Source organism: Lampetra fluviatilis, chromosome 23, assembly GCF_964198595.1.
Source record: "Lampetra fluviatilis chromosome 23, kcLamFluv1.1, whole genome shotgun sequence".
NCBI lineage: Eukaryota > Metazoa > Chordata > Hyperoartia > Petromyzontiformes > Petromyzontidae > Lampetra > Lampetra fluviatilis.
In genome coordinates this window covers 8010766-8029555 of record NC_136297.1, presented here as the reverse complement: position 1 = coordinate 8029555, position 18790 = coordinate 8010766, and the positions used below count along the sequence as shown (strand labels likewise).

At 43.8% G+C, this 18790-nt stretch overlaps 1 protein-coding gene across 13 annotated transcripts in view; it reads left to right on the top strand.

Moving 5' to 3' along the window:
• Positions 1-885: 885 nt before the first annotated feature.
• The window catches only part of GLYR1 (glyoxylate reductase 1 homolog), a 20639-nt gene continuing 2734 nt past the window's right edge, over positions 886-18790 (top strand). Inside the window, exons 1-16 of one of the 13 annotated variants that reach the window (XM_078867048.1) lie at positions 886-971; positions 1199-1235; positions 4026-4105; positions 4206-4332; positions 5386-5481; positions 6731-6787; positions 7740-7793; positions 9308-9373; positions 10391-10438; positions 12818-12891; positions 14227-14326; positions 14887-14997; positions 15862-15963; positions 16703-16865; positions 17445-17624; positions 18584-18708. In XM_078867048.1, the coding sequence (XP_078723174.1) occupies positions 937-971; positions 1199-1235; positions 4026-4105; positions 4206-4332; positions 5386-5481; positions 6731-6787; positions 7740-7793; positions 9308-9373; positions 10391-10438; positions 12818-12891; positions 14227-14326; positions 14887-14997; positions 15862-15963; positions 16703-16865; positions 17445-17624; positions 18584-18708 (1455 nt within the window). In that variant the 5' untranslated portion in view covers positions 886-936. Of the gene's footprint in view, positions 972-1198; positions 1236-4025; positions 4106-4205; positions 4333-5385; positions 5482-6730; positions 6788-7739; positions 7794-9304; positions 9596-10390; positions 10439-12817; positions 12892-14226; positions 14327-14886; positions 14998-15861; positions 15964-16702; positions 16866-17444; positions 17625-18583; positions 18709-18790 lie in introns of all 13 variants that reach the window. The other 12 variants (XM_078867039.1, XM_078867047.1, XM_078867038.1 and 9 more) reach the window with 12 other exon arrangements.

Below are 18790 nucleotides of genomic sequence, written 5' to 3'. Positions count from 1 at the left end.
TTTATCTTTTTTTAAAAAATCTTTAGTACCTGCACTGGATAGGGTTGCCCAAGCCCTAAGATCAGTAACAGAATATGTATTTAAACTGGAGGAATCCGATGAGCTATTAAGCTCTTTTTCTGGAAGATTATGCTGTTTTTTCCTGGATTTTCTGTTTGCACATAGTCACTTTAAGATGTTTTCTTGTTCATGTTTTTGTTTTTTGTTTGTTGCGGTTGCACCCAATTCAAGAGCCGAATGGCTCACAGGGCTTTACCTAATAAATGAAACTGAAAAACAGACATCCAGTCGGGGTACGGGGTCAGAATGATACAATAACAATACAAAAACCCACTATCCAGCAGCGGATAGACAATGGCTAATGATGATGAAGGCAGTGTTTGTTAATAACAGTGGAAGGTGTTATTGTGTCAATGCAGTCTCTCATGTTGGGGGTGCCCACCACGTGACAAAATAACCAAGGGGTGGGGGGGGTCACGTGACACCAGAACGCGATTGCTCGCTACGTCACGCGGCGGTGACGTTCCATGACGCCTGAATGGGCCGCGTGACGCCAAAACGCGACTAATCGACACGTGAAGTCACTCGCCAAGTGACGTAACGAGCAATTGCGTTCTGCCGTCACGTGACCGTACATCACCCCTCGACGCCCCCACCCCGCCAACCGTCGCGTGACGTACCCAGAGCTCGCACGCGCGCGCGCGTTGATTACGCAACAACCGCCGCGTGTCACGTGGGGGATTGTTTTTTTTTGGCTGGTGGGGGGGGTAGGGCCGCGCGAGCAACCCCCCGCGACGCGCACCACGTGACCTTCACCCCCACCCCTACTTCCCCACCCCACTGCGCGCGCCACCCCCCCCATTCATTTGCCCCGCCCCCCTGCGCGCGCCCTCTTCCCCACCCCCCGCCCCGCCCCTCATCAGGCGAGGGTCAAACATGGCGGCGCACTTCAAGATCGGCGAGCTCGTCTGGTGAGACGGGAGTTGTTCGCTCTCCCCGTTCTTTCTTCGTTCTTCTTCGTTCTTGCCCCTCCCTACCTCCGCCTCAAATCCACTCACCCACCCTGCGCACCTAACTCGCCTCAGCCGTTCAACGTTTGTGTGTTGATGATGATGATGAAGAAGGCAGTGTTGTCCCCCCCCCCCCGTGAGCTCACCACCTCGTGCCTCTCTCTCTCTGTGCTTTTGTGTCCGTGCAGGGGCAAGATGGGCAAGTACCCGCCGTGGCCGGGCAAGGTACGCGCTGGGGTGGTGGGGGGGTAGGGGTAGTAGCTTAGGCCCAGGGCTAGGGGGGGGGGACATGGCGGAGCGCGGTGTGGCTGGCGCGCGCCCTCCTCATCATCTCCTCCTCATCTCCATCTCCTCCCACAAACACCCAAAAGCCAGCGAGTTACTACTAACAACGGCGCTTTATAACGCTGTAGTACAACGCCAAAAGTGATACACGGTCCATGTCCTGACAATGTTAATACAGGGACTGGACTTGGTGTCGCCACCCAACACTGTGTTGTGAATGATAATATTGGCCGAGAAAGCATCCGTGTTAAGTTTAATACTGGTGATGTACCAAACCGTACGGATGTTTACAATAAAGTACGACTGCGGTGCTAGCAAACTATTCGAGCAACGCATCTAACACGACTGTTTTTAATTGCAAACACGAATTGCTTTCAAGGCGATGTACATTATTGTAGTACAATTACTACTGTATATCATCAGTACAGTACACACTGCATTTATTCAATTGATATCCCTACATATTTTTGCACGTTGATTTGGCGTTTATTTTTCTTCTTTGGTTCGAGTTGTAGGTGGCCAGTGTTTTTACTTGTCTTCATTGCAAGTGTTTAAAACACAAAACATCACTGATAACGCACGGTAACTCCTCAGCTGCTCGTGTGAATAAATACTAAAAGCTCAAGTGTTGGGAAAAACCACCACGCGCCACCACAACTTTGCTGCGCCGCTCAGACCCCCGTCCATCGTTGCACTGCACTCTCATGCCGACGAGGCGACGAACTACTGTGTGCTCCACAAAACCCTTCACTTCTAAAGCTCCAGATCCGTGCTCTCTTCATTGCAAGGCCCGCGGGCCACTGGCAGCTGCTTGTGGCCTTTAGTACGGCCCCTGACGTGCGCTCCCCCCCCCCCCCCCCGACAATACACAACATTCATAATAAACATTTTTGGGTTCGATCGCGTTATTTATAAATGTGTCGTAACCCTCCACCACCCGACACGGCCAATCAGTAAAAAAGTGTCACGTTGACAAAGGACAAATAGTTCACTACTTTAGCCCACCGGTGTGTTGAAGAGTGAATCCACATTTACAATTTTTGAGTACGACGTTTCGCTGGTAATTACATCCAGCATCATCGGGCAATTTGCCAGAACGTGTTAAATACACAACATGTGAAAAACACCCCCCCCCATCATCATCGTTCTGTCAAACCCCCAATAGTTTCAAATGTGTGGAGGCCCTCAACACTGATGATGTCTTATGAGTGAAAGTGGGGCCCCCCCTCTGAAAATGAGTGAAGAACACTGCTCCAGATACCCATGCCAGACTTGTGACCCGCGCCTGTAAACATGACCCAGTCATCCCGAACCTATAAAACTCAGGCAAACTAACAAAACTATACACATTCTTTTTAAGACGGTGTTACTGACGAATAAGTATATAACCGGTGACTTTTTGGCCAATGGCCCTTCACAGCACTTCAAGAGGCCAGAGGTAGATTAATCGCCAAATATTTGGTTTTATTTTGAAGGCAAAATACATGAGCGTAAGGAGGTTATGCAGTCCGCTACTTCCACAGCTTTTCTGCCATTTAGCACACTTGCTTCAGTTAATCCCTGGCGTGGACAAATTCATCTCTATGCACACAGTGGTTGATTTGTTCTTAGTATTCTGTTGTTGCTACGTTTCTGCTTGCGTAGAAGTAGTGGACCAAATTCTGGCTATGGCATGGGAGGACCGGTGTTAAACACTTTTCCTTGATTTCGCTGGATCTGAGGTTAACGCTGCAGTGGAAATTGATACATTTATATGAGATTGCACTAGAGAACCACACAATAGCCAGGGCCTTTGTGTGAACTCGTATATTTACACCCAGATGACAGTGTTAGTTATGTTTAAGACAAAACGAAAACACATCACAGGTGGGCCGCGAGGTTACGATCTCCCATCCAAAAAAAGAATTGCCGTGCTACAGAAACGTCCAGGAATCACCTGGGGCGCCTCAACTGATTGCTGATCTAATCATTGGCACAGTATTGTGCTCCAGCCTGGTATGGCATCTCATACATACAACTGCTGGATGCACAATTAAATAACACGAAACCGACACAAATGCCCTGGCGAACATTTTGCCACCATGTAGGCGCAGAGACATGCAAACTGCAAATACATTAACTCGTTTTATTGCCAATGACAACCTACCCGTCAACCAAAACTTTTACAATTCACCTTGCCACTGACACAAGTCTGGATCCCCCTTCTGGGATAGTGCTGTCACTATTATAGAATCCCATCCAAATCAGGAAGAATGCTTGCGAACATGGTGGAACAACGCTGATTTAGAGTATAAACTCAGTTGAGACCCTAACATCGTGCCTGCCTTTGACATTCCTCAAAGTCACTGGTGCACCATCAACCGCATCAGAACATCAGCAAGCCAATGGGTACACCTTCTTAAATGGAATATTAAAGGAAAGCCACAGTGTGACTGGCCATGCGACCCAAACTGTTGACCATATAATAAACCACTGTTGTCGTCAGTGCTCCATGGAGGAATAGCACAACGACAAAAACCCTTTCCTGGAGCCCTCTCCTGGCTAGCAGACCTCAACATTTGCATTTAGGTCTTTTTAATTGTTGCCATATGCAAGAATAGAATTTCATTTAATCTCCTGCTAATCCATGCAGTTATTGCAGTGAGTACAATTACTATCCTAGTTGGTACATATTCAATTTCTCTCCATTATTAATCTCACGAAGTTAAATGTTCTTGTACCTCTTTGCAGATTGTGAAGCCACCAAAAGACATGAAGAAACCAAAAGGAAAACCTTGTTATTTTGTTAAGTTTTTTGGAACCGAAGACCAGTAAGGAATTTTATCATGCTTTTGTCATGCAATTGTACGTGTAATTACTCAAATATGAGGACTTGTAATCCATGCGCTCCTGTTCACTGTATGCTCTCAGTGCCTGGATCAAAGTGGACCAGCTGAAGCCTTTTCAGCCACACAAGGAGGACATGGTAAAGGCAAACAAGAGCAAGCGCTTTCTACAGGCCCTCGATGCTGTGGAGGAATTTATTAACAAGAAGAAGGTGAGTTGTATTAATTGGCTTAAGATTATTTTTTTTAAAGGTGGATGCTTTCTCTGTCAATATGCCTTATCCTAATACTGCACTGTGAGCTCTTTCTTCCTGCAAATCCTCTTGCATATTGCCACCAGTTAATCACATATCTTGCCAGTGAGATGAAGCATATACCAGTGAAATTAAGTCCCTGGCCTTCCGAGTTGTTTTAAGTCAAGCCATACAGGTAACAGGCTTTATGTGTGATGCGGCATACCATGAAAATCTACGCAGCTTTGCGGAGTCGATATGTGATTTTTACGTCATCAAAGGTTCGCTGTTAGAGGGAAATATTTTGTCGCCATGGCCCCAAATGATGACTTATTTCCCACAGGCCTTCGTTTGAAGAATGTTACCTCTTGCTTAGCAATGCCAGCTTGAGTTTTAAGAGCATGGACATGGTTGTCTACATGGGCTTCCACAGCAGTTGGGGTAAATATGTTGTGGTTGGCTATGTATGCTGTATTAGTTTCACAACTCAATGTAGGATGGTATTGTAGAGTATTTCAGACAAACATATTGTGAAAGACCCAGAGCAGAAGATCCCCTGGTTTTAATATTCCACGAAGCTCGTGGTCCACCTTAAACGACATCCGCAGAAATTATGGCAGATGCGGATACCTGATGCACAAATGGAACATTTAAAACTCTCTAATGTGCAACTGGTCATCCAGTACAGACCATACAACACATCATGATACAATGCCCGATACACAAATACGACGGAGACATTACAGCGATACACTTTTGGTGCTCCTGATGCGGTTGTCTGGCTTGACCACCTGAATGGGAAATTGTAGTTGTTGCTCCGCATTTACATCAGCCGTATGAAAGAAGATGTAACAATTTGTCAGTAATTTAACTTTATGGATTTAGCATTGTCAGGGTTTTCTCTCTGACGAGAGCTGCGTAGTTAGTGAACTAGTTAGTGTTCAACCTGAATCAGTCGTGAATTTGAAATTGGGTCCCACGGTCAGATCAGACTTGAGAGGAGATTATTCGTCTTCTCTCTGTTTTGCCCAGGCGGCAGCAAGTGGTGAGACAGCCAAACGGGGGAAAAAGGAGGAGCAAAAAGAAGAGAAAAATGTTTCACCCAAAAAATCCCCTGCAGGAAAGAAGGTGTGATTTTTGTCACAACTTTTATCATTCCATAATGACAGCTTTGTTGGGAACCATGTAGTGAACAGATGTGCATTGCTCTTCAAATCATGCCCATGTAACCTTGAATGACACTGGTCACATGCACACCTGTGCATCGCAGGTGAATGCATGGCACGTGTCATTCTTCACAGCCTGCATGTAATGTGCATGTGCAGTCGAAACTTTGCTTTGTTGCTTATCACTCTCTACCTTCATACTTTCTTCCTCTCTCTAGAATTGATCTCCTCTGCTATCAAAGTGCATCTCCTAACCCATTTAAAACACTATCTTGAGATGCATGTGCGTTTGCATGCTTTATTAATAATCAGTGCACCGGGTGATCCATTTATACATACACCATTGATTTCTCAATGAGCCTCTTCTCAACAGGTGATTTAATGTTGTGCAAGTGACAGCTCCGTATCTTACAGAGGAGAGTGTTGAACTTTGTAATGTGTGTATTGAGATTGTTGGGAGATACGCAGATGCTTTAAAGTATTTTTTTTACAATTTCTATAATATTTGTGGGGTATCTAGAAATGGATCAATCCTGTATTCCAGAATATGCTCGATATAAGCACACCCCTTAGGAGCAAGGCCATGTGTGCTTGTATCAGAAGTTGCTCTTCTCCTTTCACCCACCAGTGTAATGTAAAGGTGCATTGTGTATATATGAATTGTGTGTACATAAAGTGTCCTTATTTCCACGCTAAACATACACATTTTTCAAACCCACACAGTCTTACACTGATTCACCAGAAGATTTAAAAGTCTTTTTTTTATCGGTTTTTTTCGTTAAAATTAATTCAGTGGAGGATTGTAATGCTGTAAAATATCAGATGGTTGTGTGTTTTACTTAGAAAGTTGTATTGATTGTTGCTGTTAAATAGTGGTGATAAAAAAACATTCGAAAAATGTGCCTAATATTGTTTTAGCAAAATATGATTTTTTGCATCAACTTTTTCACCACAAGTTGATGCAGACTTTATTCCTTGCAAAAGGTTTCTATTTGGTGTTTGAACATCTTAACACAGCTGTTTTATTGCCAAAAAAACTATTTTTTTCATATTGTTTTAGCAGTTTCATAGATTACTGCCATCTGCCAATACAAATACCTATAACTGAACAATCCAGGACCTTCAACTAATGATTGTAAATTATTTCATAGACATTCTTTAATTATAAACTGAGCACTTAAATACAATGTTGGCCTTTGTGCCTTTGACAGGTACCCGAGGTCTTGACAACAACTGCAATTGGCCCGGCTGCTATTATCAAGCGCACGGTAAGTACGGTTACCTCGGGGTCTGTGTATGAGACTACGATTACGTGTTGTTTTCCGTGCGCTTGAGAAATGGTATACTGAATAAATTTCTTGTGACAGCATGGAACCCTGTTGGTGTCCAGTGTTGAGGTGACTCAATACAAACAAAACACCAATACAATTATACAATTGCTTTAGGCTGCCCATGGTACACTCGCTCTCTTTGCTCTTGCACATTTAATATCAATGAAGGGAGCCTTCCAGAGTTTGTTTTGCAAATATATGTCAAACACTTGGATCCTAAAGATATTCCTTGAATCGCCATTTGCCATGAGGGTTGCCTGCTTACCGTAACGCTCCTTTACCACGGGGATGTGTGTGTGTGCATGCGCATTATTTTTCATGGGTGTTAGTATGCGTTTTTTGTCGTCCATTAATGCCCATATCATCCTTTTAATCTATGAATCATAGCGCTGACCACGTGAACTGCAAGAGTCGAGTTAAAATATCAGGCATCTCTCTCCACTGCTTCAGTGTTCAATTAAATACCGTCTCATCTGTGGTCATTTGCCCAGAACTATGCTTTTTTTATATTTGCGCTTGAAGTGCATATGACCAACAAGTGATGTCTCTTTACGTAACGAGAGTGAAAATTCATTTAAAAAACACGTTTTTTAAACTGCAGTTACTGCCAAAAAAATCTGTAGGAAAGTGAACAAAAATTAGCATGGATACATTTAGTACGCTTATTTCACTGATGAAAATAAAAAGGCCAAGTTATTATAGTTTCTTCTTGTTTATTATTAGTTTAACCAGATGTAGGTTTGACTTTACAAGATCACCGTACACGCTAAATAGATGGAGTCGTGTCGTGCTATATGGTGTGGCTTGAGCATGATAATGTAGCAGTCTCTCGCATTTTGCTCAGGCCCCTCTCTCCATTGATGCCTCACTTTTCTGTTTCTTTTCTCAGCATGTTAAGGATGACCCCCACTTTAGACATTTCCTCCTGAGCCAGTCAGACAAGGTACAGTACTGATGTAACAAACATTCCCAGAAATAATGCGAATCACTCTTAAAAGCACAAACACATTGACAATGATGAACACATTAAGCAGCACCGTTTATTCATTTGTAATAACCCAAATTTTTTACAATTCCGAAGTTAGATCAAACACACACACATATGGTCATATGCATGCCATTCTTACCACTGCTTGATTTATTTTGATTGATAAATTATAGTGTTTAACTACATTACTTATAGCTTCTATACAAATATCCGAGTGGCATTGTTTTACACAAACAATGTGCTTATTGACTACAATTTAGCACAGGCAGATATTATATAATTTGCTTCCCAAATAGAGCAACATAACGGATGATGATGACACACCTTGTGTAACATCTATGTTTTTCGGGAGTGCAAAACTTTTGAATTAAATTACCAATTGTGCTAAGAGAGAGGGAATGACCTGGACATGTTACATCAGTTGCAGCAGAAACCAATAAATTGATCATTATACACAATTCAAACACACTGTAGACACTCTTGCTCTGAATATTTCAAAACATCAATACTTTGGCAAAGTATTGATGTTTGCTTGCTTCTGCTGTACATGATATATTTGTGGATATGGGCCAAATGTAATTGTCAATTTGGTTGGCTAAGCTTAGATGAATATTTACACAATACTTTTTACTCTTGATAGTCCAAAGTCCAATTTTTTTGCACTTTGGCTACCCTTAACATCTCAAGCATGCCTCCTTTTTAGTCTTGCAATTCAAAATGCTTGCATGCTAAACATTGAATGCTGCTTTCATCATCAAAGCACCACTGTCATACGCGAGGGCAGTTTATAAAGATTTCTGATGCTGCCAATTTTGCAACCACTGCTGGCCATTACATTATGCTCTGCCAGTAGTTGTGATTGTGATGTATAGCTCCAATTAAAGTGGGGGGGGGGGGGAGAAAAACATTATTTGTTTAGGAAACAATTATAAATAATCCTTTCTGACCAGTGAAACGTCCCACCCAAAAAGAGATTACCCCTTTTTTATAATGTAGACTTTACATTCTAACATCGTGTCGATATAAAGCACAGTTATAGCCTATGAAGGTATAACTTTGTAGTCTCTTCTTGAATTGTTTTCATCACAATTGTCTGCCCTTGTAAAATCAACCCAATACTTAACATTTAAGTAAACCCCCAAACAGTCACAGGAAATTTATTTAAATATAACAGGCCTTGCTCATGTTTTGATGTACAGATACTTTTGTTTTTAGTTGTGGGGAAAAAAACATTGTTATAGATTCATTGTTTACATGCGGGTTTATATCACATGCCGTTAATAATGAGTGTTTATGTGTATTTTCGTCAGTCGTAGCATTATTAGAATTTATCATCCACTCACATGTACAGTTAACGAACCTCTGCTTCAGTGACAATTCATGCAACGTTTGCTGTGTGCACCGAAACGACACGTTTTATTGTTCACTAATTATCGAAAAGCATTAACATCGCCCCATTTTCCTAGCAGCCCAGTGGAAGCGCGAGCAGCTTCCACGCAGCGCCGCCTCCCAGCACTCTGCAGGCTGCATGCGCTGTGAGTGCCCTGCAGGCCGTACAGAGCCCGTCCTCCCTCCAGGTAGTCGGGAGCCCAAGCTTGACCGAGGCACCAGCGACGGAAGTCGGTGTAAGCCTTCTGCAGTGTGCAGGAGATGCGAGCAACCCGCAACCGCCTCCTCTCAACGGCGGCTCCTCTGAAACGTCATCTGAATCCCCCCAGCTTGGAGCGAGTGCAGTGGAATTTGCTGTAAAGTCAGAGGTGGGAATGCAATGTAGTGGCTTTAAAACAGAACTAAATTTCGTTTATATATATATAACTTTTGCACTCTGTCGTTAATTGTTCCTTTTTTTGAAGCCTGCTATAATATGGTATTGTAGTTGGGTCTCAATTCTTACATTGCCCTCTCACAAGCTTTGACATTGTCTGTATCACTGATGTAAAATTTTTATGCAATTTTCCATCTGGCCGATGTGGAAGTGTCAGCAAGAATATCGTCTAGAGATGCTTCTATAGCTCCCTCTAGTATGGAGGCCCTTTCCATAAGCAGTAGTACAAACAAGTAATTGCAGGGCTGCTGAACCTTCACCTCTTACATTACAACCAATTATCATATTTTGCTACTGGCAAAGGAGGTTCCAATGGTGTAAATGCTTACCCCGAGGTCTCATACTCTGATGGTGCATTGTCTTTGAGTTGTGCGCCTTTTGGCGTCATCTGGTCCAACACCATGTGAGACGAGGCTCTAAGAAAAGCTGTCTCGGGTGTGGACCAATCAATTTCAAGGACAGGTGCATACATTATCAGAGTTGTGTTTTTTGTTTGCATTCCGACCGCAGGTATTGTGGTCAATGCAAACATGACTCCTTGTTAAAAAGGTGTCAGTTTTGTTGCCAGATAAAAGGGTAAAAAAAAAATATCATATTTTGCTACTGGGAAAGGAGGTTCCAATGATCTTTAGTTCTAGTTTGAAACATTTCACAAGGTCGCATCGTCATGTATTGTTGGTCGTCTAGATGTACCTTCTAAAGGATTGTGTGCTTGATGTTTCCACAGCACCTTACCACAGCGTCCGAGACAGGGGCCACGAACCATGTCACACTGGTAATAATTCTAGGCCAGCACACTAGTTGTCCACATCTTTACATTTTAGTCAAAACTGTATATGGTTTTTACTTGCATTATAGGGTGATTTTGGGTTAGATCGCGTAAATATATAAATGTGTCGTTAAACCCGCCACCACCCGACACGGCCAACTAGTAAGGGTTGTCACGTAAACAGAACGTGACCAATTCGTCACTAGTACAGCACGCCGGTGTGTTGGAGAGCCAAGCCACAACATTTACAATCCGAGTACGACGTTTCGCCAGTAATTATAACTAGCTTCATCAGGCGACAGACAGATTTGTGGAGAAGCCCAGCTGTTTCGTTCCTTATATAGAGGCGTAGATGTGGTGACCACACTTCTCTGCTCTTGAGTCAACGTACATGATGCATGCGCATTATGCTGGCCCATTGATCTTGTCCTTCCTGTCCATTGTGTGTATTAAAATAGCCGTACTAATGGTAATCCCTATTGAAGTATGGTGGCCTGTTTTTGCTTGAGAAGTTAAGATGGAAAATCCCATTGTTGTGGTTAACAGGCTCTCGATTCAATTGTGGAGGTGGACATTTTGAAATTGTAAAAAAATGTGATCAAAATTATTTGATCTTTTGAATCATTAGGTGACAATCCATAAATGTAATGGACATTGTTTATGTAGCATTATAATGTTCCTTCCAGATTTGCCAGCAAAGTTTTTTTTAATGATCACATTTTGTTGAATGCGGTGTGTAAATAAGTTTATGCATAATAAAATTTTAGTGTCAGTTAATAGAATTGCTTATTTTACTTAGTGGCTATTTAGGTTTTATGTTTCATCTAATGCAACCTCATCACAGGGGGTCTGTACTAAACAGTGCAACATGGGTATCCTGGATGAAGAAATTTTAGTCTAGAAAGAGAAAGATAAAAGTTTTAGGCAGAGGAGCAGAGGGTGGTCTTGAATCTAGACTTTGGCAAAGAGTCGACAACTTGTATGTCGAGGGAAAGAGAGTTCCAGACAGTGGGGGCAGCAGAGAAGGACGACTGAACTCCCACTAAGCAATGGTTGGCTTTCAACAGAAGGCCTTCGTTACTGGGAGTGGGGAGAGCATGTGAGGTGGAGTAGACTAAGAGTAGAGAGGCAGGCAGGGGTGAGTCCACGGAGGAACTTTAAAATGCAGTGTGATCTTGAAGTTGATCCAGGATGTGGATTGGGAACCAGTAGCTTGACCTTGGGGGTGATGTCACGTGATTGGGAACGGGTGATCGGCATTTTGAATCATCTTGAGTTTGGAGGTTCGTATTTGTGGAGGCCTTGGAGGAGAGAGTGGCAATTGTTGAGTCGGAATGTTATGAACACACAGAGATGGGAGTTTCGGATGCACCTTGGGAGAGAACCATGATGTATGTGGGAGATGTTGCGCAGACGGAGGTGTGAACCCGTGCATACGTTTGTGGAAAGAGAGTTTGGGATGAATGGCAACTCCAAGGTTTTGCACACACTGCCAGGAATAATGTCGGTTTAGGAGGTGCAAAATTGAACTGGAGTCGTTACTGAGTGTGGACTCTTTGGTAACATTTAGCTGGAGAAAAAAAATGATGACAGAAAGTCGGATGCACGTTTGAACAGGGAGGTTGGGTTTCTGAAGCCAATCGCAGCAGTTGGCTGTAATCACTATAGAAGTGATGGTTGACATTAACACTGGAGATGTTTTTCCAAGTGAATGAGTTGCTGAGACGATCAGGAGACTGCAAATTGAGCTGTATAGTGCACTCTAGCACATGGGTCTTTGGGAAGGAGACAGTCCTTGTATGGAAATGTAGAAAGAGCAGTTTGAGAGGTAAGAGTGAAATGAGTAAAGAATTGTGCTGGAGATGTCCTCATCGTAATGAGGATGCTCAAGGAGCACAGAGTTAGTCGATGGTGTCAAAAGCAACATCGGTCGAGGAAAATTTTGGACCTGAACATAGAGAATAATTTTCCACACGTGAGAGAGCAGTTTCAAAAGAAAGGCAAGGCTTTGGCAGAAACCAGAATATACTGGGTCTTGGCTACTTTATAGAGAAACAGGTGGGTGGAGATAACCCTTTCTAGGACTTTTCCAATGTAAAGGTGGTTTGAGGCGTGAAGGAAATGTACAGAGATGTTGGGCTCCAGTGTTGATGTTTTTTCAAGGTAGCAGTCTTGAGAGCTACAGGAATGGTACCGGATGAGATGAAGGCAGTGACAAAGCAGGTGATGTGCAAAGGGTCGGGGTGGGGAGGTAGCGAGGGATGACTTGGGAGAGTAGAGGATCAGGGCTGTTTAGAATGGAGGTGATTATCGTGATTATGTTTCTGGTGACAGGCTTAAGGGGTACGTCAATTACTTGTGCTGCTTCATCCTTTGTTCTGCCAGGGCATGCCACTCGCATCTGTCCAGGCGGCAGATACCACCGCAGCAAATGGAAACATCACGCCCATCGACAAACGGTTGGTGAACTCTGCCGTCGAGGTTGCTGCGGGTGTTTTGCTTGGATTTTGTCTTTCAGGTAAAGTCACGTAGAAGGGAAATAATAAAATAATAAAAATAAACACTAAACTTATCACGACGTTTCGATTGCAACACAAGCAATCATCAGGTGTGAAAACCACAGCAAGAAAACAGCAAGAACATTTTCTTGCTGTGGTTTTCACACCTGATGATGATTGCATGTGTTGCAATCGAAACGTCGTGAGAATTTTATCGTTTTATTTTTCTTATTTTGTTATTTCCCTTCTGTGACTTTACCGAAAGAACCAAGAATATGAATCCCTGCAGTCACGAAAGCTCTAAATCGAAATTTAGTAGTTGATAAATCACAGAGCTAATGTATATTTTAATATCAATAGATTGGTGTCGGTAGTAATGACTGCAGAAGAAGTGCTCTACTGTATACATACACAATAGCAACTGTGAAAGACTTCTCCCAGACATATAACCATTACAGCGCACAATTGATTAACGGGACCTCACATTAACAACGGTTTATTTTTGTTGGCGTTGAGTCTATTTTGGTTTTATTTTTGACACTAGCCTGGGCTCAGCTCCTCCTCCCACATGCTGCTGTCGACCTTCTCACCATGGTCTTAACCCCATAGACTTCTGCCTGTGTCTATCCTCCCTTATACGGAGGGCTATGGTAAATCTGACACGCTATGAAGAAGGGCAGTCACCTAAAACGTCACCTGTAGGCAGTTTTGTTGACGAATTAGGGTTTTTTTTCACTTGCGCACCATTGCCGGCGCAGTATCACCAAATTATTCGTTATGTTCGAAATTAGTATTGTGTGGAAGGAAAAATGTTGGGTTTTGTTATAAGCACTTGGCAGTGTTGCAAAGTGTGAAACTCGCTTGCAGTTGACGAGGTTGCATGCTATCTATATTTGATCCTTATGGCGGTACCCCGGGGTAACAAATAATACAATGACCAAGGCGATTAAATTTTTTATTTCCGGGACCATTTTTTTTCCAGGGGTGTACTTCACTCCGCGACTGGGGTACCAATCCGAAATCAGTGCTACTCCGCGATGTCGAAACGCAGCGAGGACGATTGCACTGAAACCCTGAACGCTCGTATGCACCATAATGTATTGTGTACAGCTCGTCCAGATGAGTCGATTGCCGCATCGCCGACCATCAACAGACTAAAAATGACTGCATCACGGACATTATGTGAGAGCCGGGGTACTCTGGTACCCCAGGGTACCGCCATAAGGTTAATTTGGCCTCCTGTCGTCATGCTCAGTGTAGCGATGTGTGCACTTCTTGCCTTCCTGTGCCCTACAGGATAGGCTTTCTGGGACTTGGCCTCATGGGCTGTGGAATGGTCCAGAATCTGTTGAAGACTGGCCACAATGTTACTGTTTGGAGTAGAACGGCTAGTAAGGTAAGAGATATGCAGTCAAGGGTTCGATTTATGGAATATACAGTTGATCATCGATTATATTATCCGGCAGCGTCGGGGGGAAGGGGGCGCCGTATTTTCAAAAACGCCGCTTATTTTTGCACATTCTTGCATAACATGTTTTAAGTGTTGTGTATATGTTTTTTGTTAAATGTGTTTACTATATGAAATTGGCATGAAAAGGAGTCCCATCGCTGTACGCACGCACAACAGCTGCGCCAGAGTAGGATTGGCATGCTAATGCAAACGAGCACAATGGGAAATGAGCCGCGTCGTACTTAGCCTTGGGTGACACCCACCTCAAACCTATATATAACCTCTTGTTGCAACAGCCCTTTCTTGTTCAGCAGTTCTACTGCTGTATCTTTCTACCTGATGACGATTGTTTGTGTTGCGATCGAAACATCGTGATACATTTTTTCTACCTACGTGACTTTACCGAAAGAACCAAAGAGTATCGATTCCTGCAGTCACGAAAACTTCCAATCAAGATTGTATCGGCATTCATCGACACTGACTGAACTATGTTTCCCCGTTCCTAGTGCGACATATTTGTGCAAGATGGAGCATACCTTGGAAGAACGCCTGCAGAGGTTGTGTCCTCCTGTGACATCACCCTTGCTTGCATTGCTGATCCTGCAGCTGCTAAAGAGGTATGTGTGAACCCATGCAGCTGGGAGAAGATGGACAACTGAAATTGTATATTGCTCCAACATTCCACCTCGTTGAAATTTATTGTGATCTGATAAGGCCGCACTCATTACACACAACGTGCTTGCCACAAATTAACCACAAGACCTTGCTGATCTCGTCAAGGAGCGTAAACCCACATGTAAACTCCCAGTCATCCTCGCAGCAGCTTTTGGCTAACCATCGAACAAAGACGGCCACTGCATCGCGCGCTTTCAGATGTGCTTCTGCAGCTGCTTGGAACACTCTTTTTCATATATTTAAAAGCCACTGGAGCTACACATTTTCAAATTAATATTTAATACTTATTTAGAAATGCTTTCTGTGTTTAGTTGTCCTTCGCCCGCACCTCCGATTAGCGCGATTGGCTACATACGGTGCGAAAGAAGGTCAACGTACGTACGAGTGTGGCTGAGCTTTTTTGAGCACTGTGAATGTGCTGGAGCATATGTGCGGAAGCTTCTGGAGCTTAACATCACAAGAAGGCTCACTAAATATCCACGAACACTCAAAAAAATGTTTCATCACAGGTATATTTGCTATTAAAGGTTTGTCATCTTGATTAGTTTATTGTGTTGAATCACTGTGAGTTCAGATGTGTTACCATAAACGAACTACATGAAGATGAACGAAATACAGAAAGTGTTATCGCAGCAAATAAATACGAATAAACTATACGCATGTACCCAGCAATGCTTTAAATAAATGTGATTTAGCATGTAACATGCTGATATTTCAATGTAATGTATATATTGTTTTACAGGCAATATACTGTGTATTTATACTGTTTAATCCTTGTCCCTCTGTTCTTCTTCGTGTGATGCCAGCTGGTTCTGGGGCCCAGTGGTGTACTGCAGGGAATTAGACCTGGGAAGTGCTACGTAGACATGTCTACAGTGGATCCAGAGACGGCTGTTGACATTTCAGAGGTTTGTCCTTTCTACGTGTAGCATTATTATATCTGTAACACCATCCCGGTTTGCATCTCGCCTCGTTGGTGCTTACATTGTCACAAAAATGGTATTGCAGTGATAGTAGTAACTGAGTGCACTGATATTAGAAACGGTATTGTTGCCACATTTAAAAACACATTCCTGCGGAGGGAGCTGGTAGGAACGTTGGGTTGCTCGGTCAATGGCCAGGGTCAACGGGGGCGTGGTGTATTCCGCAAATATGGCCGACTGTGAGGGCGGGCACAAGCCGGCGTGAGTAGGTTAAACGTTGAGTTTTATAAGGGCACCACGGGGTGACCAGCCCCTCCCCACCCAGCCCCACCCCACCCAGCCCCTCCCCACCCTCCCCTCCCCACCCAGCCCCTCCCTGCATGACGGACCGACACAATAATCCATTGTGGGCTGGTGTAACCAGGAGGTTCCTACCAGTAATATTCCCCTCTAGTACCTAATTAGCGTGGCCATTGATGTTTGCAGCGATGGATACATCTCGTTTGTGGGCTGATAGAAAGCAATGGGAGCCTCGTGTGACTGTGGGCCATATTAATTGCAGTCACTAGCTGTATGAAGTGTTGCATCATGGGCAGTTCGAAGTCAAGTCACAGGCTGCAGTTTCCCTACCCCGGTTGTTGTGGACCAATGTTGTATTGCTCTACTGCAGCCATGCGCTTGCACCCATCCGCTTCACTCTCCTGCCTCTGCCTCTCTATTTCAGGCTGTAACGCTGCGTGGCGGTCGGTACTTGGAGGCTCCCGTGTCAGGAAACAAGCGCTTGTCGGAGGACGGCGGTCTGCTTGTGCTGGCCGCGGGGGACCGTGCTCTCTATGACGAGTGCAATAGCTGCTTCCAGGCCATCTGCCGGCGTGCCTTCTACCTCGGTGAGTGAGCCCAGCCCCCCCGCACAAGTAAGTTACGTGTGTGGATTTTGTAGCGCTTTAAAGCACGCCTTTTAAACTAGGAAGCATTGTGTTGGCGGTGTTGAAACTGATGGGTCGCCCTCGGGGCACAAAACATGTTTGCATGTTGTAAATAGTCCTTCACGCCCTGGTTTGGGTCTCCCAAGTATTTTTGGGCAACCGTTTAATAAATGCGGCCAAATATCAGAAGGGCAAGTCTCAAATAGCTATACAACTTGAAAATGCCATTCAGTTCACGTCGGATATTTACGAGAATTATTGTACGAAAAATTTGATTGTCTCTACGAGAACTCTCATTTACAATAACGCTCATAAAGATGCTCCCATATGTGAACGAAATTGTTGTCATCAAGTTATCGTATTGAATCATCTTACGAGTGTCAACGTGCATCCCCCCCCCCCCCTCGTTACGCGTGGAGATGGACAACATTAATGCTTTAACGCTTTTCACCTGATGCCGTGTCGACGAGCTTTTAGAAATGCTTCTTTGTCACCAAAGATGACCTCTTTGCTGGGCCCCGACCCCCCCTGCATTTGTAGGCGAAGTGGGCAGCGCGGCGCGGATGGCCTTGGTGGTCAACATGATCTTGGGAAGCTTCATGACGTCCTTGGCAGAGGGCTTCTCCCTGGCACAGCGATGTGGTCTCTCCCAGCAAACCCTGCTGGACGTCCTGAGCCTGGGTCCCATTGGAAGTTCGCTCGTGGAACAGAAGGGGCTTGGTGAGATTTTACAACTCGGCCTTTTACTGAACCACAATTTTTTTTACGAACTAGAAAATAATTGTATTTACTCGTATTCTTGGTTCTTTCGGTAAAGTCACGTAGAAGGGAAACAGTAAAATAATACAAATATAAAACAAAATTCTCACGATGTTTCGACTGCAACACAAGCAATCATCATCAGGTGTGAAATCCACAGCAAGAAAATTTGAAAAAAGTGGCGTTTTTTTCTTAACGTCAGCACCAAATTTTCAAATTTTCTTGCTGTGGATTTCACACCTGATGATGATTGCTTGTGTTGCAGTCAAAACGTCGTGAGGATTTCATTGTTTTATATTTTTTATTATTTTATTGTTTCCCTTCTACGTGACTTTACTGAAAGAACCAAGAATATGAATCCCTGCAGTCACGAAAGCTTTAAATCAAAAAATATAATTACTCCATCCATAAAAAAAGGCTCCGTGTTCTCTGCCGATTAAAATATGATTTTAACGGCCGTAACGTTTGAGCTCGCAAAACAAACAAAAAAACGGACAACACTTCCAGTGGTATTAAAGTGAAAATACTTGAACAGATGTGGCTTTTGAGGCTCGGTGATCGGAGCACTCAGCTCTGGCACCACTGAGATCCTGGCTTTGAATCGGGTGATTTAACTGGGCTCTCAAGTGTAGCGAGTATGATAATTGTTTTTTTACCCTTTTATCTGGCAACAAAACTGACACCTTTTTTTACAAGGAGTCATGTTTGCATTGACCACAATACCAGCGGTCGGAATGTGCCTTTTGGCGTCATCTGGTCCAACACCATGTGAGACTAGGCTCTAAGAAAAGCTGTCTCGGGTGTGGACCAATCAATTTCAAGGACAATGCATATATTATCATAGTGTGTTTTTGTTTGCATTCCGACCGCAGGTATTGTGGATATGTAACGTCTTCGTATTTTCGTGTTGTTCCTTTAAGGAATTTTACAAGGCGATTACGAGCCCAACTCCTCCCTGAAGCATGTACAGAAGGACCTGAGGCTGGCCCTCGCAATGGGCGATATGCTGCACCAACAAACCCCCGTGGCAGCTGCTGCCAATGAGGTGAGGGCAACAGCCGGTGCGAGCAAGGATACGCCCCCGCTGATATGTTTGGCAGCGTTGTGCACCGTGGTGGCGAGATGTT